The sequence below is a fragment of the Procambarus clarkii genome, chromosome 24 (genome assembly GCF_040958095.1).
Source record: "Procambarus clarkii isolate CNS0578487 chromosome 24, FALCON_Pclarkii_2.0, whole genome shotgun sequence".
Lineage (NCBI taxonomy): Eukaryota > Metazoa > Arthropoda > Malacostraca > Decapoda > Cambaridae > Procambarus > Procambarus clarkii.
Window position 1 is genome coordinate 34,917,793 of NC_091173.1, and position 18,174 is coordinate 34,935,966.

The 18,174-nt window shown below is 42.8% G+C and overlaps 1 protein-coding gene across 1 annotated transcript in view; it reads left to right on the forward strand.

Moving 5' to 3' along the window:
• Positions 1 to 14,363, forward strand: part of LOC123761589 (uncharacterized protein DKFZp434B061) — a 65,373-nt gene extending 51,010 nt beyond the window's left edge. The window contains exons 5-7 of the mRNA XM_069330306.1: positions 2,195 to 2,338; positions 7,214 to 7,409; positions 13,161 to 14,363. Coding sequence (XP_069186407.1) covers positions 2,195 to 2,338; positions 7,214 to 7,370 — 301 coding nt within the window. The 3' untranslated portion in view covers positions 7,371 to 7,409; positions 13,161 to 14,363. The remainder of the gene's footprint in view (positions 1 to 2,194; positions 2,339 to 7,213; positions 7,410 to 13,160) is intronic.
• The last annotated feature ends 3,811 nt before the right edge of the window (positions 14,364 to 18,174 follow it).

Sequence of the window (18,174 nt, forward strand, 5' to 3'; positions counted from 1 at the left end):
CATCATGAGAACACTTGTATGTCCTGCTATAATACACTTTAACATCATGAGAACACTTGTATGTCCTGCTATAATACACTTTATCATCATGGGCACACGTGTATGTCCTGCTATAATACACTTTAACATCATGGGCACAAGTGTATGTCCTGCTATAATACACTTTAACATCATGGGCACAAGTGTATGTCCTGCTATAATACACTTTAACATCATGGGCACAAGTGTATGTCCTGCTATAATACACTTTAACATCTATATATATTTCTGTAAATAGTTTTAGTTAAATTATAAGTTTGATCCACAAAATTTCCACCAGAAGACCACATCACCTGAACTACTTTCCCTAAATTAAATGATAAATGTTTAGTGCACAAGTATACTTGGTGCAGTGTAAACATCACACACAACATGACCAGCTTCAACATTTGGTGCAAATTGCAGTGTAAACATCACACACATGATGCTCAGCTTCAACATTTACCAAAAAGTTTCCCCGGTGAAAACAGTGTTCGCTGAGCATGTGTACAGCCTGGCCACTCTGCACATTGTTGTTCCTGGCCACTCTGCACATTGTTGTTCCTGGCCACTCTGCACATTGTTGTTCCTGGCCACTCTGCACATTGTTGTTCCTGGCCACTCTGCACATTGTTGTTCCTGGCCACTCTGCACATTGTTGTTCCTGGCCACTCTGCACATTGTTGTTCCTGGCCACTCTGCACATTGTTGTTCCTGGCCACTCTGCACATTGTTGTTCCTGGCCACTCTGCACATTGTTGTTCCTGGCCACTCTGCACATTGTTGTTCCTGGCCACTCTGCACATTGTTGTTCCTGGCCACTCTGCACATTGTTGTTCCTGGCCACTCTGCACATTGTTGTTCAACTCTCTCGCCCAGAGACATATAATCATGTACCAATTTATTTATAGAATATAATTGAATGATGTGAGCTTGGCGCTTCCATCAGAACAGATATAACAGGTTCATGTCCCACACAGCATGATGTGGATTTTCTCTCCTGAGAAAGTAAATTTATCATATCACCGATGCATTGGCTGAAGCAGCTGATTTATAATTATATTGTTCGTGTCTTCAGTCGACTCATTCCTGTGAGGCTCACTCATACAGCCTATACACCTATTACATTATTGAGACTGGATTCAAACATTTAATATTCGGAAACCGTATATATTGATTTAAACATTGCCATCCTTCACCAACCTATCCTCACACTAGGCTGGTAAAAGCAGCGGCCGTCCTCCCTAGACGCATTCATCACTTTTAACATACAGTACTGTGTATTAAACATCGGTTTGTTTTAATATTTAAATTAATATTATTATAAATACCAACTCTACGTATAGTTAGGCGTAGGTCAGGATAGGTGTTTAGGTTCTGTTGGCGATTATTTGTATTTGAAATACTTTGGTGAAGCATTTATAGAATTGTTGTTCGAACAGAGGACGTGAGCGAAGCACTTGTTCCGGAAGTGTTCGGACATCATCAGTTGTAAGTCGTGAGTAAACCGCTTGATATTCATAAGCAGGTAGATTTGGCGGCTGGATTATCGACCTTGAATCTTTGAATGTGAGGTCGTAGAAAGTGCACTTTTATCACTATTGAAGAACACACTTAATATTGATCCCCCAAGACTTTGTGAAGAATTTATGTGGAGGTGAAGCTATGAACGACACTTTCATCATGGTTAGTCTTCCTGAACGACACTTTCATCACGGTCAGTCTTCCTTCGCTTTGGTGACAATTGTAGTACACCATTAGTCGTTCCCTCGGCTAATTGTGCCACTATTACTCACCTTATAATGGTTCTTCTTATATAGATATTATTAATTTTAACTTCAATAACAATAGATATTATTAATTTTAACTTCAATAACAGATATAATTAATTTTAACTTCAATTAACAGATAATGTTTAATGCTTATTGACTGACTTTGATCTTTGAGTTTCTCTCTGTAAGGGTCAGTAGTTTTAACTGTTCTTGACTGATGAATAAAATTATACTCTTGAAAACGTTTGGCTAAGAATTTTCTTTCTTGATGTTTATGTTTGTATTTCACAGTTATGTTTTCCATTTATAATGTTATTTTTCACATGTGTTCTCTCGTAGTGATTTCCATTTATAATATAATTTTTCACATTTACAGCTGTTAACAACCAACATTTCCTTGGCAGGACGCCGGTGTGTCCTCCCAGGGACTCTCCCGGCTTCTTCTGCAGGGAAAAATGTGTAGAGAACGCGGACTGTGGGCCCAACCTGTTCTGCTGTGAGGTGCACTGTGGCAAGATGTGCATGACCAGATACCAGCACACTCAGTCGTGAGTCTATGTAACGTTTCTTGTAGCACAGTCGTGAGTCTATGTAACGTTTCTTGTAGCACAGTCGTGAGTCTATGTAATGTGTCTTGTAGCACAGTCGTGAGTCTATGTAACGTTTCTTGTAGCACAGTCGTGAGTCTACGTAATGTGTCTTGTAGCACAGTCGTGAGTCTATGTAACGTTTCTTGTAGCACAGTCGTGAGTCTATGTAATGTGTCTTGTAGCACAGTCGTGAGTCTATGTAACGTTTCTTGTAGCACAGTCGTGAGTCTACGTAATGTGTCTTGTAGCACAGTCGTGAGTCTATGTAACGTTTCTTGTAGCACAGTCGTGAGTCTATGTAACGTTTCTTGTAGCACAGTCGTGAGTCTATGTAACGTTTCTTGTAGCACAGTCGTGAGTCTACGTAATGTGTCTTGTAGCACAGTCGTGAGTCTATGTAACGTCTCTTATAGCACAGTCGTGAGTCTATGTAACGTCTCTTATAGCAGAGTCGAGAGTCTATGTAACGTCTCTTATAGCAGAGTCGAGAGTCAATGTAACGTCTCTTATAGCAGAGTCGAGAGTCTATGTAACGTCTCTTATAGCAGAGTCGAGAGTCAATGTAACGTCTCTTATAGCAGAGTCGAGAGTCTATGTAACGTCTCTTATAGCATAGTCGTGAGTCTATGTAACGTTTCTTGTAGCACAGTCGTGAGTCTATGTAACGTTTCTTGTAGCAGAGTCGAGAGTCTATGTAACGTCTCTTATAGCAGAGTCGAGAGTCTATGTAATGTGTGTCTAGTCAAGATGTGGCTCTTGTCTATGTTTGGTGTAGGTCAAGAATGGGTTACATTATAAGTTTAAAAATGTTTTCGATCTGAGAAAAAGATCGAATCGTTTTGCATATATCTGGAAATATTTAGAGAATTTTTCTTATATTAATTTTGAGTAAAATTTAACCTTGAGAAAATAAAGGCAATAAATGACAATGTTTATAATAATTTTATTTTCTGAGGCCTCAGTTTTATTTCTTACTTGCTGTTCCCAGCCAAGCGTTGCTGAGGCTCCGCAACGCTTGTGCGTTGTTAAGCCACAGCAACCTTCCCTTGTCTCTCAGTCCTCCCCACCATTCTCCCCTTCCCTGTCCCTTCGTCCTCCCAACCATTCCTTACTCCCCCATCCCCTCATGTCCTCAAACATTTCCCCCCCCCCTCCCCCGTCCTGTCCTCCTCCCCACCATAACCCCCTCCCCTGTCCCCCTCGTCCTCAACACCGTCTCCTACTCTCATCCCCCTCGTCCTCCCCACCATTCTCCACTCCCTCGTGTGATGCATTCCCAAATGATCTGATGTTCCCATTATTGAAATATAAGAAAATCAGTTAAAAAAACGAAATAAAAAATAAATGAAAAATAAAAAAATAACTATACTCACGAAGTGAACGGTATGGTAAACAGCATAGCTCAGTTCGAAAGCAATATCATACTAAATATTTAAATCAAAATGAAAATAAATCAAAATCCATGAAAATTCAATTTATCAATGAAATCGGAAACATTGAAATGGAATCGTAACATATTTTGCACAGCGTGTGTTGCTCTTACATGCAACATGGTGCTGTTTTTAAAATAAACATGTTTTTACCTGTCACAGGTGTGGCATCCATACTTATACTCACGAAATGAACGATATGGTAAACAACACAGCTCAGTTCCAACGCAATGTTACACAAAATAATTAAATCAAAATGAAAATAAATTGAAATCTATGAAAATTCAATTTGTCATTGCATTCGGAATTATTGAAATGGAATCGTAACATATTTAGAATAGTGTGTGTTGCTCGTATATGCAACAGATGGTGATGTTTCTAAAAACAGAATGTTTTACCTGTCACAGGTGTGTGTGGCATCAATACTTATACTTACAAAATGAACAGTATGATAAACAATACAGCTCTATTCAAACACCATGTTACACAAAATCATTAAATGAAAATGAAAATAAATTTAAATCTATGAAAACTCAATTTATCAATGCAATTGGAAACATTGAAATGGAATCGTAGCATATTTAGTATAGCAAGTGTTGCTATTACGTGCAAGAGATGGTGCAGTTTAAAAAAAAAAATTATGTTTTTACCTGTCACAGGTATGGGATCTATATAGTAGATATATAAAAACACGCGCCTATTCAAATGCAACGTTGTGTCAAAATTTCAAAGCAATTGGTAAAGAGGTTGCGTAGATTTTCCTCTCATGAAAAACACACGAAAAACACAGTTTTTCAGAAAAAAAACATTTTTTTTGCCGTCACAGACGTGACATCTATATAGTATGGATATAAAAATCTGCTCTGATGCGAATGGAACGTTGTGTGAAAATTTCAAAGCAATCGGTGAAGAACTTTCGGAGATTAGCGATTTTGAACAAACGAACATTTCCAATTTTATTTATATTGATTTATAGAACACATTTTGTGGGCCCAGTTCGCCCATTTTGAGTACTGGTGACACATATAAGTTTTTGTTTATAAATATTTGAATGGTAGTTGTCATCCACTGACCATCATCCAATATACTATTACAATCTAATCTAAAGAAACATACAAATGTTATCACTAGATTTTGTCAAATAAAATTTAATCAAAATTACATATTTATTTATAAACATAATTTTTAATATTATATATTAAATGTCTATATCTAAAATACGTCCAACAGTTTAGTGTATATTTGACTTATTGTATGTAACATTAACAATTGTGTAATTAGCTTCAAGAGATTGTCCCTTGCTTAGGTGAACGAAGTAGGGTTCAGTTGCTGTAGCCATTATGTGCCTCTGTATCCCGTTCATCACTACCCACGGCATGGGGATGGGGTGCATAATAAAGAAAGAAATTGAAAATTGCCGGGTTTAATGATTACGATGAAGCTGTTGAGGAATATTAAGGGAACCACAAGTGCTTATTGACCAACCAGCAAGATTATTTTTATATGAATATAGTATAGAGGAAAACTGCACTCTTAAGTATATGTGCTCCGAGAAGCACATATCTCCGAGAGATATGTATCTCTCGGAGATACATATCTCTCGGTGAGTATATCTCTTAAGTATATGTTGTTGTTGTTGTTTAAGATTCAGCTACTTGGAACAAAAGTACTAAGTAGCACGGACTATGGTGATCCCGTAGTGGACTTGTCAAAGGTGTAAATACTGCTTAAATTATAAAAAATTTGATTTGAATATTTGATTTGATTGCAGATTTGAATAATTAATTTGTCCTAATTACATAATACTAATTTTGATTTTGATATAATAACTTATATTTGTCGTTATTAAATTTGTAAAATCATTGTAATTGTTAAATTAATTGTTTAAATTGTTTCTTCTTCCTCAAGATAAGTTGTACATGGAAATGTTGAGTAAAAGTTGCATAACACCAGTTTGTGATTAGTAGTAGTAGGCATCCATCAGTCTCAGGAGACTATGGAGTGGCGCTCTGGTTGTCGGTCTGGAGTGGCCTCATCAGGGCACAAAGCCAGGGGTAGGTTGATACGGGGGAGAAGCTGTTACCCAGGCAGCAGGTCCCCCTCTCCACGGCGCTGAAAGTCTCCAATGGAAAGGCACACGCCAATACGCTTGGTTCCAGCGCCGTCGCAGGAACTGGGAGTTCCGGGGTTGACCTCGAATGTGGTGAAGAAGGGTACAGGGACCAATCACCAAGGGCACTCCCCTTGGTGATTGGTGCATCAATAATGACCAAATTCTCTCACTGCAGGGCGAGTAAATATCATTTATTTGTGCAAATATCGCTGCCTTGGTAAATAATGGAGTTTATACACACACAGAAATCACAATAGCGTGATATAACAGATGAATAAATCCACAAGGGACGTGATGAAGGTTCGAACTTACATCCAGGACGATCATCCTGGACTGGGATTTGGGTGCTGGATCATCCTGGACGTAAGTTCGAACCCCTCATCACGATTCTTGTGGGTTTATTCATTTAATAGAGTTTGTTCATATCATTACAGCAAGACGTTTCCCAGTAATGGAGTCTGACGTGATTAGAACATGACGAAGCAAAAATAAATAATAATTGTTTTGAAATCTGATTAAATTATTGTTTCATTAATACTATGGGAACCCAATGGTATTCAATATTTTGTATTCAGTATTCGTACTTCTTGCCAAACCGTCCTCCTAAGGGTTCCCAACATCAAGAAAATATCGTACTAAAGTGCCCTTCTTCTCATCAAAAAGAGGACCCAAAACAGAAAACGGGATATTATGTCAATTCCACGAGCCGGTACCATTGTCTAGTACGAATAAATTTTTGGCCTTCGGTAAAGTATACGTCAAAATGCGACATTCTATTTGGAGGACTGGTTGGTTCATTGATGTTATTGTTTCCTTGTGGGGAAAAGTTGTGTATTGAGACTGAGAGGTGTTAGGAAGGTGGTGTTGTTTAGAGTTATGGCATCTGTGGCCCGTGAGGTGTGGCCACAACACTGCTGGTATACAGTTTAATCGTTTCGTTTCATGCCCGAAACGCTTTGCGTAATAGTGGCTTTAGGCATTGTATGTACTAGCTATACCTATAAGTTAAACAATCCTTGTAAATATTTATTGTATGTATGTACCTTACCTAAATAAAATTGTATTGTATTGTATTGTATTGTAATGACATCTGTGCCCCGATGTCGACTCGCAATGTGGCACTTGTCTTGGTATTTAGAGTTAGTTATCGTATCCTAATACTTTGTAATGATAAATTATCGTACACCATAGCACATTCATTTGCGTTATTTTGATTTCCTTGACCAAATACTGTTTTCTTTGTCAGTAAAACAAAAGTTAATGATGTGTGACGAACAAGGTCTTCCCCAGGCCCACCTGCCCGCCCCCTAACCCGTTGATCAGATGTTTCGCCTTCGTCCATAGCTGCAACAACGACCAGGAGTGCAAGAAGATTGGCCCTCATGGCCACTGCTGTTTGGAACCTGCGTGTGGCAGGCGTTGTGTTGACACTTCAACACAACACTAATTGCCTCAGTGTTCCACAACTTGCCACTATAACGCAAGAGTAAGTCTCACAGTGTTCCACAACTTGCCACTACCACACAACAGCAAGTCCTACAATGTTCCACAACTTGACACTACCACACAACAACAAGTCCTACAAGTCCACAACTTGACACTACAACACTACAGTAAGTCCTACAATGTTCCACAACTTGCCACTACTACACAACAACAAGTCCTACAATGTTCCACAACTTGACACTACCCCACAACAGTAGGTCCTACAATGTTCCACAACTTGCCACTACCACACAACAGCAAGTCCTACAATGTTCCACAACTTGACACTACCACACAACAACAAGTCCTACAATGTTCCACAACTTGACACTACAACACTACAGTAAGTCCTACAATGTTCCACAACTTGCCACTACTACACAACAACAAGTCCTACAATGTTCCACAACTTGACACTACCACACAACAGTAAGTCCTACAATGTTCCACAACTTGACACTACTACACAACAGTAAGTCCTACAATGTTCCACAACTTGCCACTACTACACAACAGTAAGTCCTACAATGTTCCACAACTTGACACTACTACACAACAGCAAGTCCTACAATGTTCCACAACTTGCCACTACTACACAACAGCAAGTCCTACAATGTTCCACAACTTGCCACTACTACACAACAGTAAGTCCTACAGTGTTCCACAACTTGCCACTACCACACAACAGTAAGTCCTACAATGTTCCACAACTTGACACTACTACACAACAGCAAGTCCTACTTTGTTCCACAACTTGACACTACCACACAACAGCAAGTCCTACAGTGTTCCACAACTTGCCACTACCACACAACAGTAAGTCCTACAGTGTTCCACAACTTGCCACTACCACACAACAGCAAGTCCTACAATGTTCCACAACTTGCCACTACTACACAACAGCAAGTCCTACAGTGTTCCACAACTTGCCACTACCACACAACAGTAAGTCCTACAATGTTCCACAGCTTGACACTACCACACAACAGCAAGTCATACAGTGTTCCACAACTTGCCACTACTACACAACAGTAAGTCCTACAAAGTTCCACAACTTGCCACTACCCCACAACAGCAAGTCCTACAATGTTCCACAACTTGCCACTACTACACAACAGTAAGTCCTACTTTGTTCCACAACTTGCCACTACCACACAACAGCAAGTCCTACAGTGTTCCACAACTTGCCACTACCACACAACAGTAAGTCCTACAATGTTCCACAACTTGACACTACTACACAACAGCAAGTCCTACTTTGTTCCACAACTTGACACTACCACACAACAGCAAGTCCTACAGTGTTCCACAACTTGCCACTACCACACAACAGTAAGTCCTACAATGTTCCACAACTTGCCACTACTACACAACAGTAAGTCCTACAATGTTCCACAACTTGCCACTACTACACAACAGTAAGTCCTACAATGTTCCACAACTTGACACTACTACACAACAGCAAGTCCTACTTTGTTCCACAACTTGCCACTACCACACAACAGCAAGTCCTACAGTGTTCCACAACTTGCCACTACCACACAACAGTAAGTCCTACAATGTTCCACAACTTGACACTACTACACAACAGCAAGTCCTACTTTGTTCCACAACTTGACACTACCACACAACAGCAAGTCCTACAGTGTTCCACAACTTGCCACTACCACACAACAGTAAGTCCTACAGTGTTCCACAACTTGCCACTACCACACAACAGCAAGTCCTACAATGTTCCACAACTTGCCACTACTACACAACAGCAAGTCCTACAGTGTTCCACAACTTGCCACTACCACACAACAGCAAGTCCTACAATGTTCCACAACTTGCCACTACCACACAACAGTAAGTCCTACAGTGTTCCACAACTTGCCACTACCACACAACAGCAAGTCCTACAGTGTTCCACAACTTGCCACTACCACACAACAGCAAGTCCTACAATGTTCCACAACTTGCCACTAACACACAACAGTAAGTCCTACAGTGTTCCACAACTTGACACTACCACACAACAGTAAGTCCTACAGTGTTCCACAACTTGACACTACTACACAACAGCAAGTCCTACTTTGTTCCACAACTTGCCACTACCACACAACAGCAAGTCCTACAGTGTTCCACAACTTGCCACTACCACACAACAGTAAGTCCTACAATGTTCCACAACTTGACACTACTACACAACAGCAAGTCCTACTTTGTTCCACAACTTGACACTACCACACAACAGCAAGTCCTACAGTGTTCCACAACTTGCCACTACCACACAACAGTAAGTCCTACAATGTTCCACAGCTTGACACTACCACACAACAGCAAGTCCTACAGTGTTCCACAACTTGCCACTACTACACAACAGTAAGTCCTACAGTGTTCCACAACTTGCCACTACCACACAACAGCAAGTCTTACAGTGTTCCACAACTTGCCACTACCACACAACAGCAAGTCTTACAGTGTTCCACAACTTGCCACTACCACACAACAGCAAGTCTTACAGTGTTCCACAACTTGCCACTACCACACAACAGCAAGCCTTACAGTGTTCCACAACTTGCCACTACCACACAACAGTAAGTCCTACAGTGTTCCACAACTTGCCACTACCACACAACAGCAAGTCCTACAGTGTTCCACAACTTGCCACTACCACACAACAGCAAGTCCTACAGTGTTCCACAACTTGACACTACCACACAACAGCAAGTCCTACAATGTTCCACAACTTGCCACTAACACACAACAGTAAGTCCTACAGTGTTCCACAACTTGCCACTACTACACAACAGTAAGTCCTACAAAGTTCCACAACTTGCCACTACCCCACAACAGCAAGTCCTACAATGTTCCACAACTTGCCACTACTACACAACAGCAAGTCCTACAATGTTCCACAACTTGCCACTACTACACAACAGCAAGTCCTACAATGTTCCACAACTTGCCACTACTACACAACAGTAAGTCCTACAATGTTCCACAACTTGACACTACTACACAACAGTAAGTCCTACAATGTTCCACAACTTGCCACTACTACACAACAGCAAGTCCTACAATGTTCCACAACTTGCCACTACTACACAACAGTAAGTCCTACAATGTTCCACAACTTGCCACTACTACACAACAGTAAGTCCTACAATGTTCCACAACTTGACACTACTACACAACAGCAAGTCCTACTTTGTTCCACAACTTGCCACTACCACACAACAGCAAGTCCTACAGTGTTCCACAACTTGCCACTACCACACAACAGTAAGTCCTACAATGTTCCACAACTTGACACTACTACACAACAGCAAGTCCTACTTTGTTCCACAACTTGACACTACCACACAACAGCAAGTCCTACAGTGTTCCACAACTTGCCACTACCACACAACAGTAAGTCCTACAGTGTTCCACAACTTGCCACTACCACACAACAGCAAGTCCTACAGTGTTCCACAACTTGCCACTACCACACAACAGTAAGTCCTACAATGTTCCACAGCTTGACACTACCACACAACAGCAAGTCCTACAGTGTTCCACAACTTGCCACTACTACACAACAGTAAGTCCTACAGTGTTCCACAACTTGCCACTACCACACAACAGCAAGTCTTACAGTGTTCCACAACTTGCCACTACCACACAACAGTAGTCCTACAGTGTTCCACAACTTGCCACTACCACACAACAGCAAGTCCTACAGTGTTCCACAACTTGCCACTACCACACAACAGTAAGTCCTACGGTGTTCCACAACTTGCCACTACCACACAACAGTAAGTCCTACGGTGTTCCACAACTTGACACTACCACACAACAGCAAGTCCTACAGTGTTCCACAACTTGACACTACCACACAACAGCAAGTCCTACAATGTTCCACAACTTGCCACTACCACACAACAGCAACTCCTACAGTGTTCCACAACTTGCCACTACCACACAACAGCAAGTCCTACAGTGTTCCACAACTTGCCACTACCACACAACAGCAAGTCCTACAGTGTTCCACAACTTGCCACTACCACACAACAGCAAGTCCTACAGTGTTCCACAACTTGCCACTACCACACAACAGCAAGTCCTACAGTGTTCCACAACTTGCCACTACCACACAACAGCAAGTCCTACAGTGTTCCACAACTTGCCACTACCACACAACAGTAAGTCCTACAGTGTTCCACAACTTGCCACTACCACACAACAGCAAGTCCTACAGTGTTCCACAACTTGCCACTACCACACAACAGCAAGTCCTACAGTGTTCCACAACTTGACACTACCACACAACAGCAAGTCCTACAGTGTTCCACAACTTGCCACTACCACACAACAGCAAGTCCTACAGTGTTCCACAACTTGCCACTACCACACAACAGTAAGTCCTACAGTGTTCCACAACTTGACACTACCACACAACAGCAAGTCCTACAGTGTTCCACAACTTGACACTACCACACAACAGTAAGTCCTACAGTGTTCCACAACTTGACACTACCACACAACAGCAAGTCCTACAGTGTTCCACAACTTGCCACTACCACACAACAGTAAGTCCTACAGTGTTCCACAACTTGACACTACCACACAACAGTAAGTCCTACGGTGTTCCACAACTTGACACTACCACACAACAGCAAGTCCTACAGTGTTCCACAACTTGACACTACCACACAACAGCAAGTCCTACAATGTTCCACAACTTGCCACTACCACACAACAGCAAGTCCTACAGTGTTCCACAACTTGACACTACCACACAACAGCAAGTCCTACAGTGTTCCACAACTTGCCACTACCACACAACAGTAAGTCCTACAGTGTTCCACAACTTGACACTACCACACAACAGTAAGTCCTACGGTGTTCCACAACTTGACACTACCACACAACAGCAAGTCCTACAGTGTTCCACAACTTGACACTACCACACAACAGCAAGTCCTACAATGTTCCACAACTTGCCACTACCACACAACAGCAAGTCCTACAGTGTTCCACAACTTGCCACTACCACACAACAGCAAGTCCTACAGTGTTCCACAACTTGCCACTACCACACAACAGCAAGTCCTACAGTGTTCCACAACTTGCCACTACCACACAACAGCAAGTCCTACAGTGTTCCACAACTTGCCACTACCACACAACAGCAAGTCCTACAGTGTTCCACAACTTGACACTACCACACAACAGCAAGTCCTACAGTGTTCCACAACTTGCCACTACCACACAACAGCAAGTCCTACAGTGTTCCACAACTTGACACTACCACACAACAGTAAGTCCTTCAGTGTTCCACAACTTGCCACTACCACACAACAGCAAGTCCTACAGTGTTCCACAACTTGCCACTACAACACAACAGTAAGTCCTACAGTGTTCCACAACTTGCCACTACCACACAACAGCAAGCCCTACAGTGTTCCACAACTTGACACTACCACACAACAGCAAGTCCTACAGTGTTCCACAACTTGCCACTACCACACAACAGTAAGTCCTACAATGTTCCACAACTTGCCACTACCACACAACAGTAAGTCTCTTATCTTTCATGTCTTTCAGTGTTCCACAAACCTTTATCTTTAAATTTCAACCTCTAATTAAACAGCTGTTATTGTTTAATATTACAGCTTTTGATGATTGAGAGCAAATTGGCTTGTAAGTATAGTTTGATCATAAATTAAGTTATTAACCTAATCATCAGTGTTATTTTTACTATTTGCTATAAAACATTCCACAGGAAAAACTGCCCGAACCCAAATTGGTTTGGAATAGTCTGCAAGCAGGTTATTAACCAGTGTAGATCATCTCTAGCCGCCAGTGGTGGTGGAGGGCAAGGGCCGCCGGTGTTGTTGTGTGGCAGGCTGAGGCAGGCTGCGGTCTGGAGTGTGTGAACTAGCCTGTAGCAGCAGGTGAAGAGCAGGCTGCAGGCTGGTCTGGATGAAAGCCAACTGATGCCCTTAAAAACAGCGCAACACTTCACACCTTCATTGTCGAACTCACAACACATGAATTCTCAATGAGCCGAATGTGATGTATTATATTAAATATTAGTGTTACTTTCAGCCAGGTCTCATAACTTTATTCACTATAATCTTTATATTTTATTTTATTTAACATAAAACATTATAAGTTATATATATAGCTAACCCTATATAGGTAAGTTATCTAAGTAAATTAGTTTCTTATATCTGAAAAGTATGCACATTTTTGACACTTCATTGTAATAAAGAAAAAAAATATAATACAAAACCTACTGAAGACGATGAATTATATTAAATTTATGTAGGTAAGTTTTTGGAGAAAAGATATTCTAGTGAAGAAATATACTTATTGGTACGAAACAAACCAAAACTCGACTTGACCATTAACGATCAAAATATACGAATGCCAATATCTACATATGGAAACTTACCCTCAATACTTGCTTGTACAATAATTTTCTTAAGTTATGAGTGCTGAATCTTGTGTTGACAAATGTTGTTGCACTGAACTTATGGCGCATAAGCAAGAGATTGGTGGTGGTTTAATAGTTGCCAAAAAGAAAAGTTATAGAATGAGATTTAGGCTCCACTTGTCAGCATAAGTGTGTCATGAAGGCTTGTGGAAATTTCATATCAAGTTAAGTGTCCCTCCTCTCGATCAATGCACCAACCACCAATCTCATGTTATTATTGTTGTGTGTGTAATTGCTGCTCTGGCCATAACCCACTGTTATTGTGTTGTATGGGTTTAACGCCAGAGAGGATTTCTCATGTACCGAGGGCTAAGGGATAATTCAAAGTGTTCACCTCCTTCTGAGGTGGTAGGCCTGCCTATAGTATTTTGTTTGAAAGTCATACTCCTTCCTATATGGAGTCTTGTCCATAATATAAAGGAAGATAGTTATTGCACCAGGCTTTGTAATGGGGAGGTCTGTGGTGAAATAAAATAATAGAAGATACGAGTATGTTTCTATGTCCAGTGTGGAGTGAAATAATCATATCTCATAACAGGAAACTTTTAGAAGCAACTTCCCTGGGAACCGGCCCTTCCCCTCACTCTAACTGCGGGCTTGCTTCATTATCACTTAATTTACTATTGCAGTCCAGTAGCACGGTGGACTGATCATTTTAAATAAAAGAAGTGACCCCAATAAGAGAACAAGGACCCCATAACAGGAGTTATAACAGGTGTAACCCATGACAGGAGCATCACTTAGCTCTAGACAACACTGGGCGTAGCTTGTAGCCTCAGCAGGTGTTGAAGTGATATTATTTGGCACGTCACTTAGGAAAGGAAATATGTCCACTATTTGTTCGTTGGACCTCTTCTTTTCACCTGACATTCCAGTTGATTAATAATTGTGTCAAGATTCAGGCCATCCTACTGTTTAGGAAGTACTTATAGTAACGATAAGCACCATCGTACATATATTGACGTAAAAGGCCATTAGAAAGAAGAAATCGGTACTGCTGAATTTGGACAAACCCAAAAAGGGTTTGTATTTATGTTGCAAAGAAAACCTTAACTAGCCTAAGCTAGCCTTCCTAGGCTTAATGCATGCTGTCTGAGGCCTAATGTAGCACTTGTGTGCTATATTAGGCCTAGCAGTATTTAAGTTGGGTTTTATAGTTTATTTTTTCGGAATCTATAAAGTGAATATTACCAAATTCTACTTTACTTTATGTCAATAGACGTATCAAAGTCCACATAGTTACAGGAAGACGGGTTGAAACATTGGTGATGTGGTGATGTCTTGTGTGGTGTGTCTCCCTCTCGTGTAGTGTCTCCCTCTTGTGTGGTGTGTCTCCCTCTTGTGTGGTGTGTCTCCCTCTTGTGTGGTGTGTCTCCCTCTTGTGTAGTGTCTCCCTCTTGTGTGGTGTGTCTCCCTCTTGTGTGGTGTGTCTCCCTCTTGTGTGGTGTGTCTCCCTCTTGTGTAGTGTCTCCCTCTTGTGTGGTGTGTCTCTCCTTGTGTGGTGTGTCTCCCTCTTGTGAGGTGTGTCTCCCTCTTGTGTAGTGTCTCCCTCTTGTGTAGTGTGTCAACCTCTTGTGTGGTGTGTCTCCCTCTTGTGTGGTGTGTCTCCCTCTTGTGTAGTGTCTCCCTCTTGTGTGGTGTGTCAACCTCTTGTGTGGTGTGTCTCCCTCTTGTGTGGTGTGTCTCCCTCTTGTGTAGTGTCTCCCTCTTGTGTAGTGTCTCCCTCTTGTGTAGTGTGTCTCCCTCTTGTGTGGTGTGTCTCCCTCTCGTGTAGTGTCTCCCTCTTGTGTAGTGTCTCCCTCTTGTCTGGTGTGTCTCCCTCTTGTGTAGTGTGTCTCCCTCTTGTGTGGTGTGTCTCCCTCTTTATGGTGTGTCTCCCTCTTGTGTAGTGTCTCCCTCTTGTGTAGTGAGTCTCCCTCTTGTGTAGTGTCTCCCTCTTGTGTGGTGTGTCAACCTCTTGTGTGGTGTGTCTCCCTCTTGTGTAGTGTCTCCCTCTTGTGTGGTGTGTCTCCCTCTCGTGTAGTGTCTCCCTCTTGTGTAGTGTCTCCCTCTTGTCTGGTGTGTCTCCCTCTTGTGTAGTGTGTCTCCCTCTTGTGTGGTGTGTCTCCCTCTTTATGGTGTATCTCCCTCTTGTGTAGTGTCTCCCTCTTGTGTAGTGAGTCTCCCTCTTGTGTAGTGTCTCCCTCTTGTGTGGTGTGTCAACCTCTTGTGTGGTGTGTCTCCCTCTTGTGTGGTGTGTCTCCCTCTTGTGTAGTGTCTCCCTCTTGTGTGGTGTGTCTCCCTCTCGTGTAGTGTCTCCCTCTTGTGTAGTGTGTCTCCCTCTTGTGTGGTGTGTCTCCCTCTTGTGTGGTGTGTCAACCTCTTGTGTGGTGTGTCTCCCTCTTGTGTGGTGTTTCTCCCCTTGTGTGGTGTGTCTCCCTCTTGTGTAGTGTGTCTCCCTCTTGTGTGGTGTGTCTCCCCTTGTGTTGTGTGTCTCCCTCTTGTGTAGTGTGTCTCCCTCTTGTGTAGTGTGTCTCCCTCTTGTGTGGTGTGTCTCCCTCTTGTGTAGTGTGTCTCCCCTTGTGTGGTGTGTCTCCCCTTGTGTTGTGTGTCTCCCTCTTGTGTAGTGTGTCTCCCTCTTGTGTAGTGTGTCTCCCTCTTGTGTGGTGTGTCTCCCTCTTGTGTAGTGTGTCTCCCTCTTGTGTGGTGTGTCTCCCTCTTGTGTGGTGTGTCTCCCCTTGTGTTGTGTGTCTCCCTCTTGTGTAGTGTGTCTCCCTCTTGTGTAGTGTGTCTCCCTCTTGTGTGGTGTGTCTCCCTCTTGTGTGGTGTGTCTCCCCTTGTGTTGTGTGTCTCCCTCTTGTGTAGTGTGTCTCCCTCTTGTGTAGTGTGTCAACCTCTTGTGTGGTGTGTCTCCCTCTTGTGTGGTGTGTCTCCCTCTTGTGTAGTGTCTCCCTCTTGTGTGGTGTGTCAACCTCTTGTGTGGTGTGTCTCCCTCTTGTGTGGTGTGTCTCCCTCTTGTGTAGTGTCTCCCTCTTGTGTAGTGTCTCCCTCTTGTGTAGTGTGTCTCCCTCTTGTGTGGTGTGTCTCCCTCTCGTGTAGTGTCTCCCTCTTGTGTAGTGTCTCCCTCTTGTCTGGTGTGTCTCCCTCTTGTGTAGTGTGTCTCCCTCTTGTGTGGTGTGTCTCCCTCTTTATGGTGTGTCTCCCTCTTGTGTAGTGTCTCCCTCTTGTGTAGTGAGTCTCCCTCTTGTGTAGTGTCTCCCTCTTGTGTGGTGTGTCAACCTCTTGTGTGGTGTGTCTCCCTCTTGTGTAGTGTCTCCCTCTTGTGTGGTGTGTCTCCCTCTCGTGTAGTGTCTCCCTCTTGTGTAGTGTCTCCCTCTTGTCTGGTGTGTCTCCCTCTTGTGTAGTGTGTCTCCCTCTTGTGTGGTGTGTCTCCCTCTTCATGGTGTATCTCCCTCTTGTGTAGTGTCTCCCTCTTGTGTAGTGAGTCTCCCTCTTGTGTAGTGTCTCCCTCTTGTGTGGTGTGTCAACCTCTTGTGTGGTGTGTCTCCCTCTTGTGTGGTGTGTCTCCCTCTTGTGTAGTGTCTCCCTCTTGTGTGGTGTGTCTCCCTCTCGTGTAGTGTCTCCCTCTTGTGTAGTGTGTCTCCCTCTTGTGTGGTGTGTCTCCCTCTTGTGTGGTGTGTCAACCTCTTGTGTGGTGTGTCTCCCTCTTGTGTGGTGTTTCTCCCCTTGTGTGGTGTGTCTCCCTCTTGTGTAGTGTGTCTCCCTCTTGTGTGGTGTGTCTCCCCTTGTGTTGTGTGTCTCCCTCTTGTGTAGTGTGTCTCCCTCTTGTGTAGTGTGTCTCCCTCTTGTGTGGTGTGTCTCCCTCTTGTGTAGTGTGTCTCCCCTTGTGTGGTGTGTCTCCCCTTGTGTTGTGTGTCTCCCTCTTGTGTAGTGTGTCTCCCTCTTGTGTAGTGTGTCTCCCTCTTGTGTGGTGTGTCTCCCTCTTGTGTAGTGTGTCTCCCTCTTGTGTGGTGTGTCTCCCTCTTGTGTGGTGTGTCTCCCCTTGTGTTGTGTGTCTCCCTCTTGTGTAGTGTGTCTCCCTCTTGTGTAGTGTGTCTCCCTCTTGTGTGGTGTGTCTCCCTCTTGTGTGGTGTGTCTCCCCTTGTGTTGTGTGTCTCCCTCTTGTGTAGTGTGTCTCCCTCTTGTGTGGTGTGTCTCCCTCTTGTGTGGTGTGTCTCCCTCTTGTGTGGTGTGTCTCCCTCTTGCGTGGTGTGTCTCCCTCTTGTGTGGTGTGTCTCCCTCTTGTGTAGTGTGTCTCCCTCTTGTGTGGTGTGTCTCC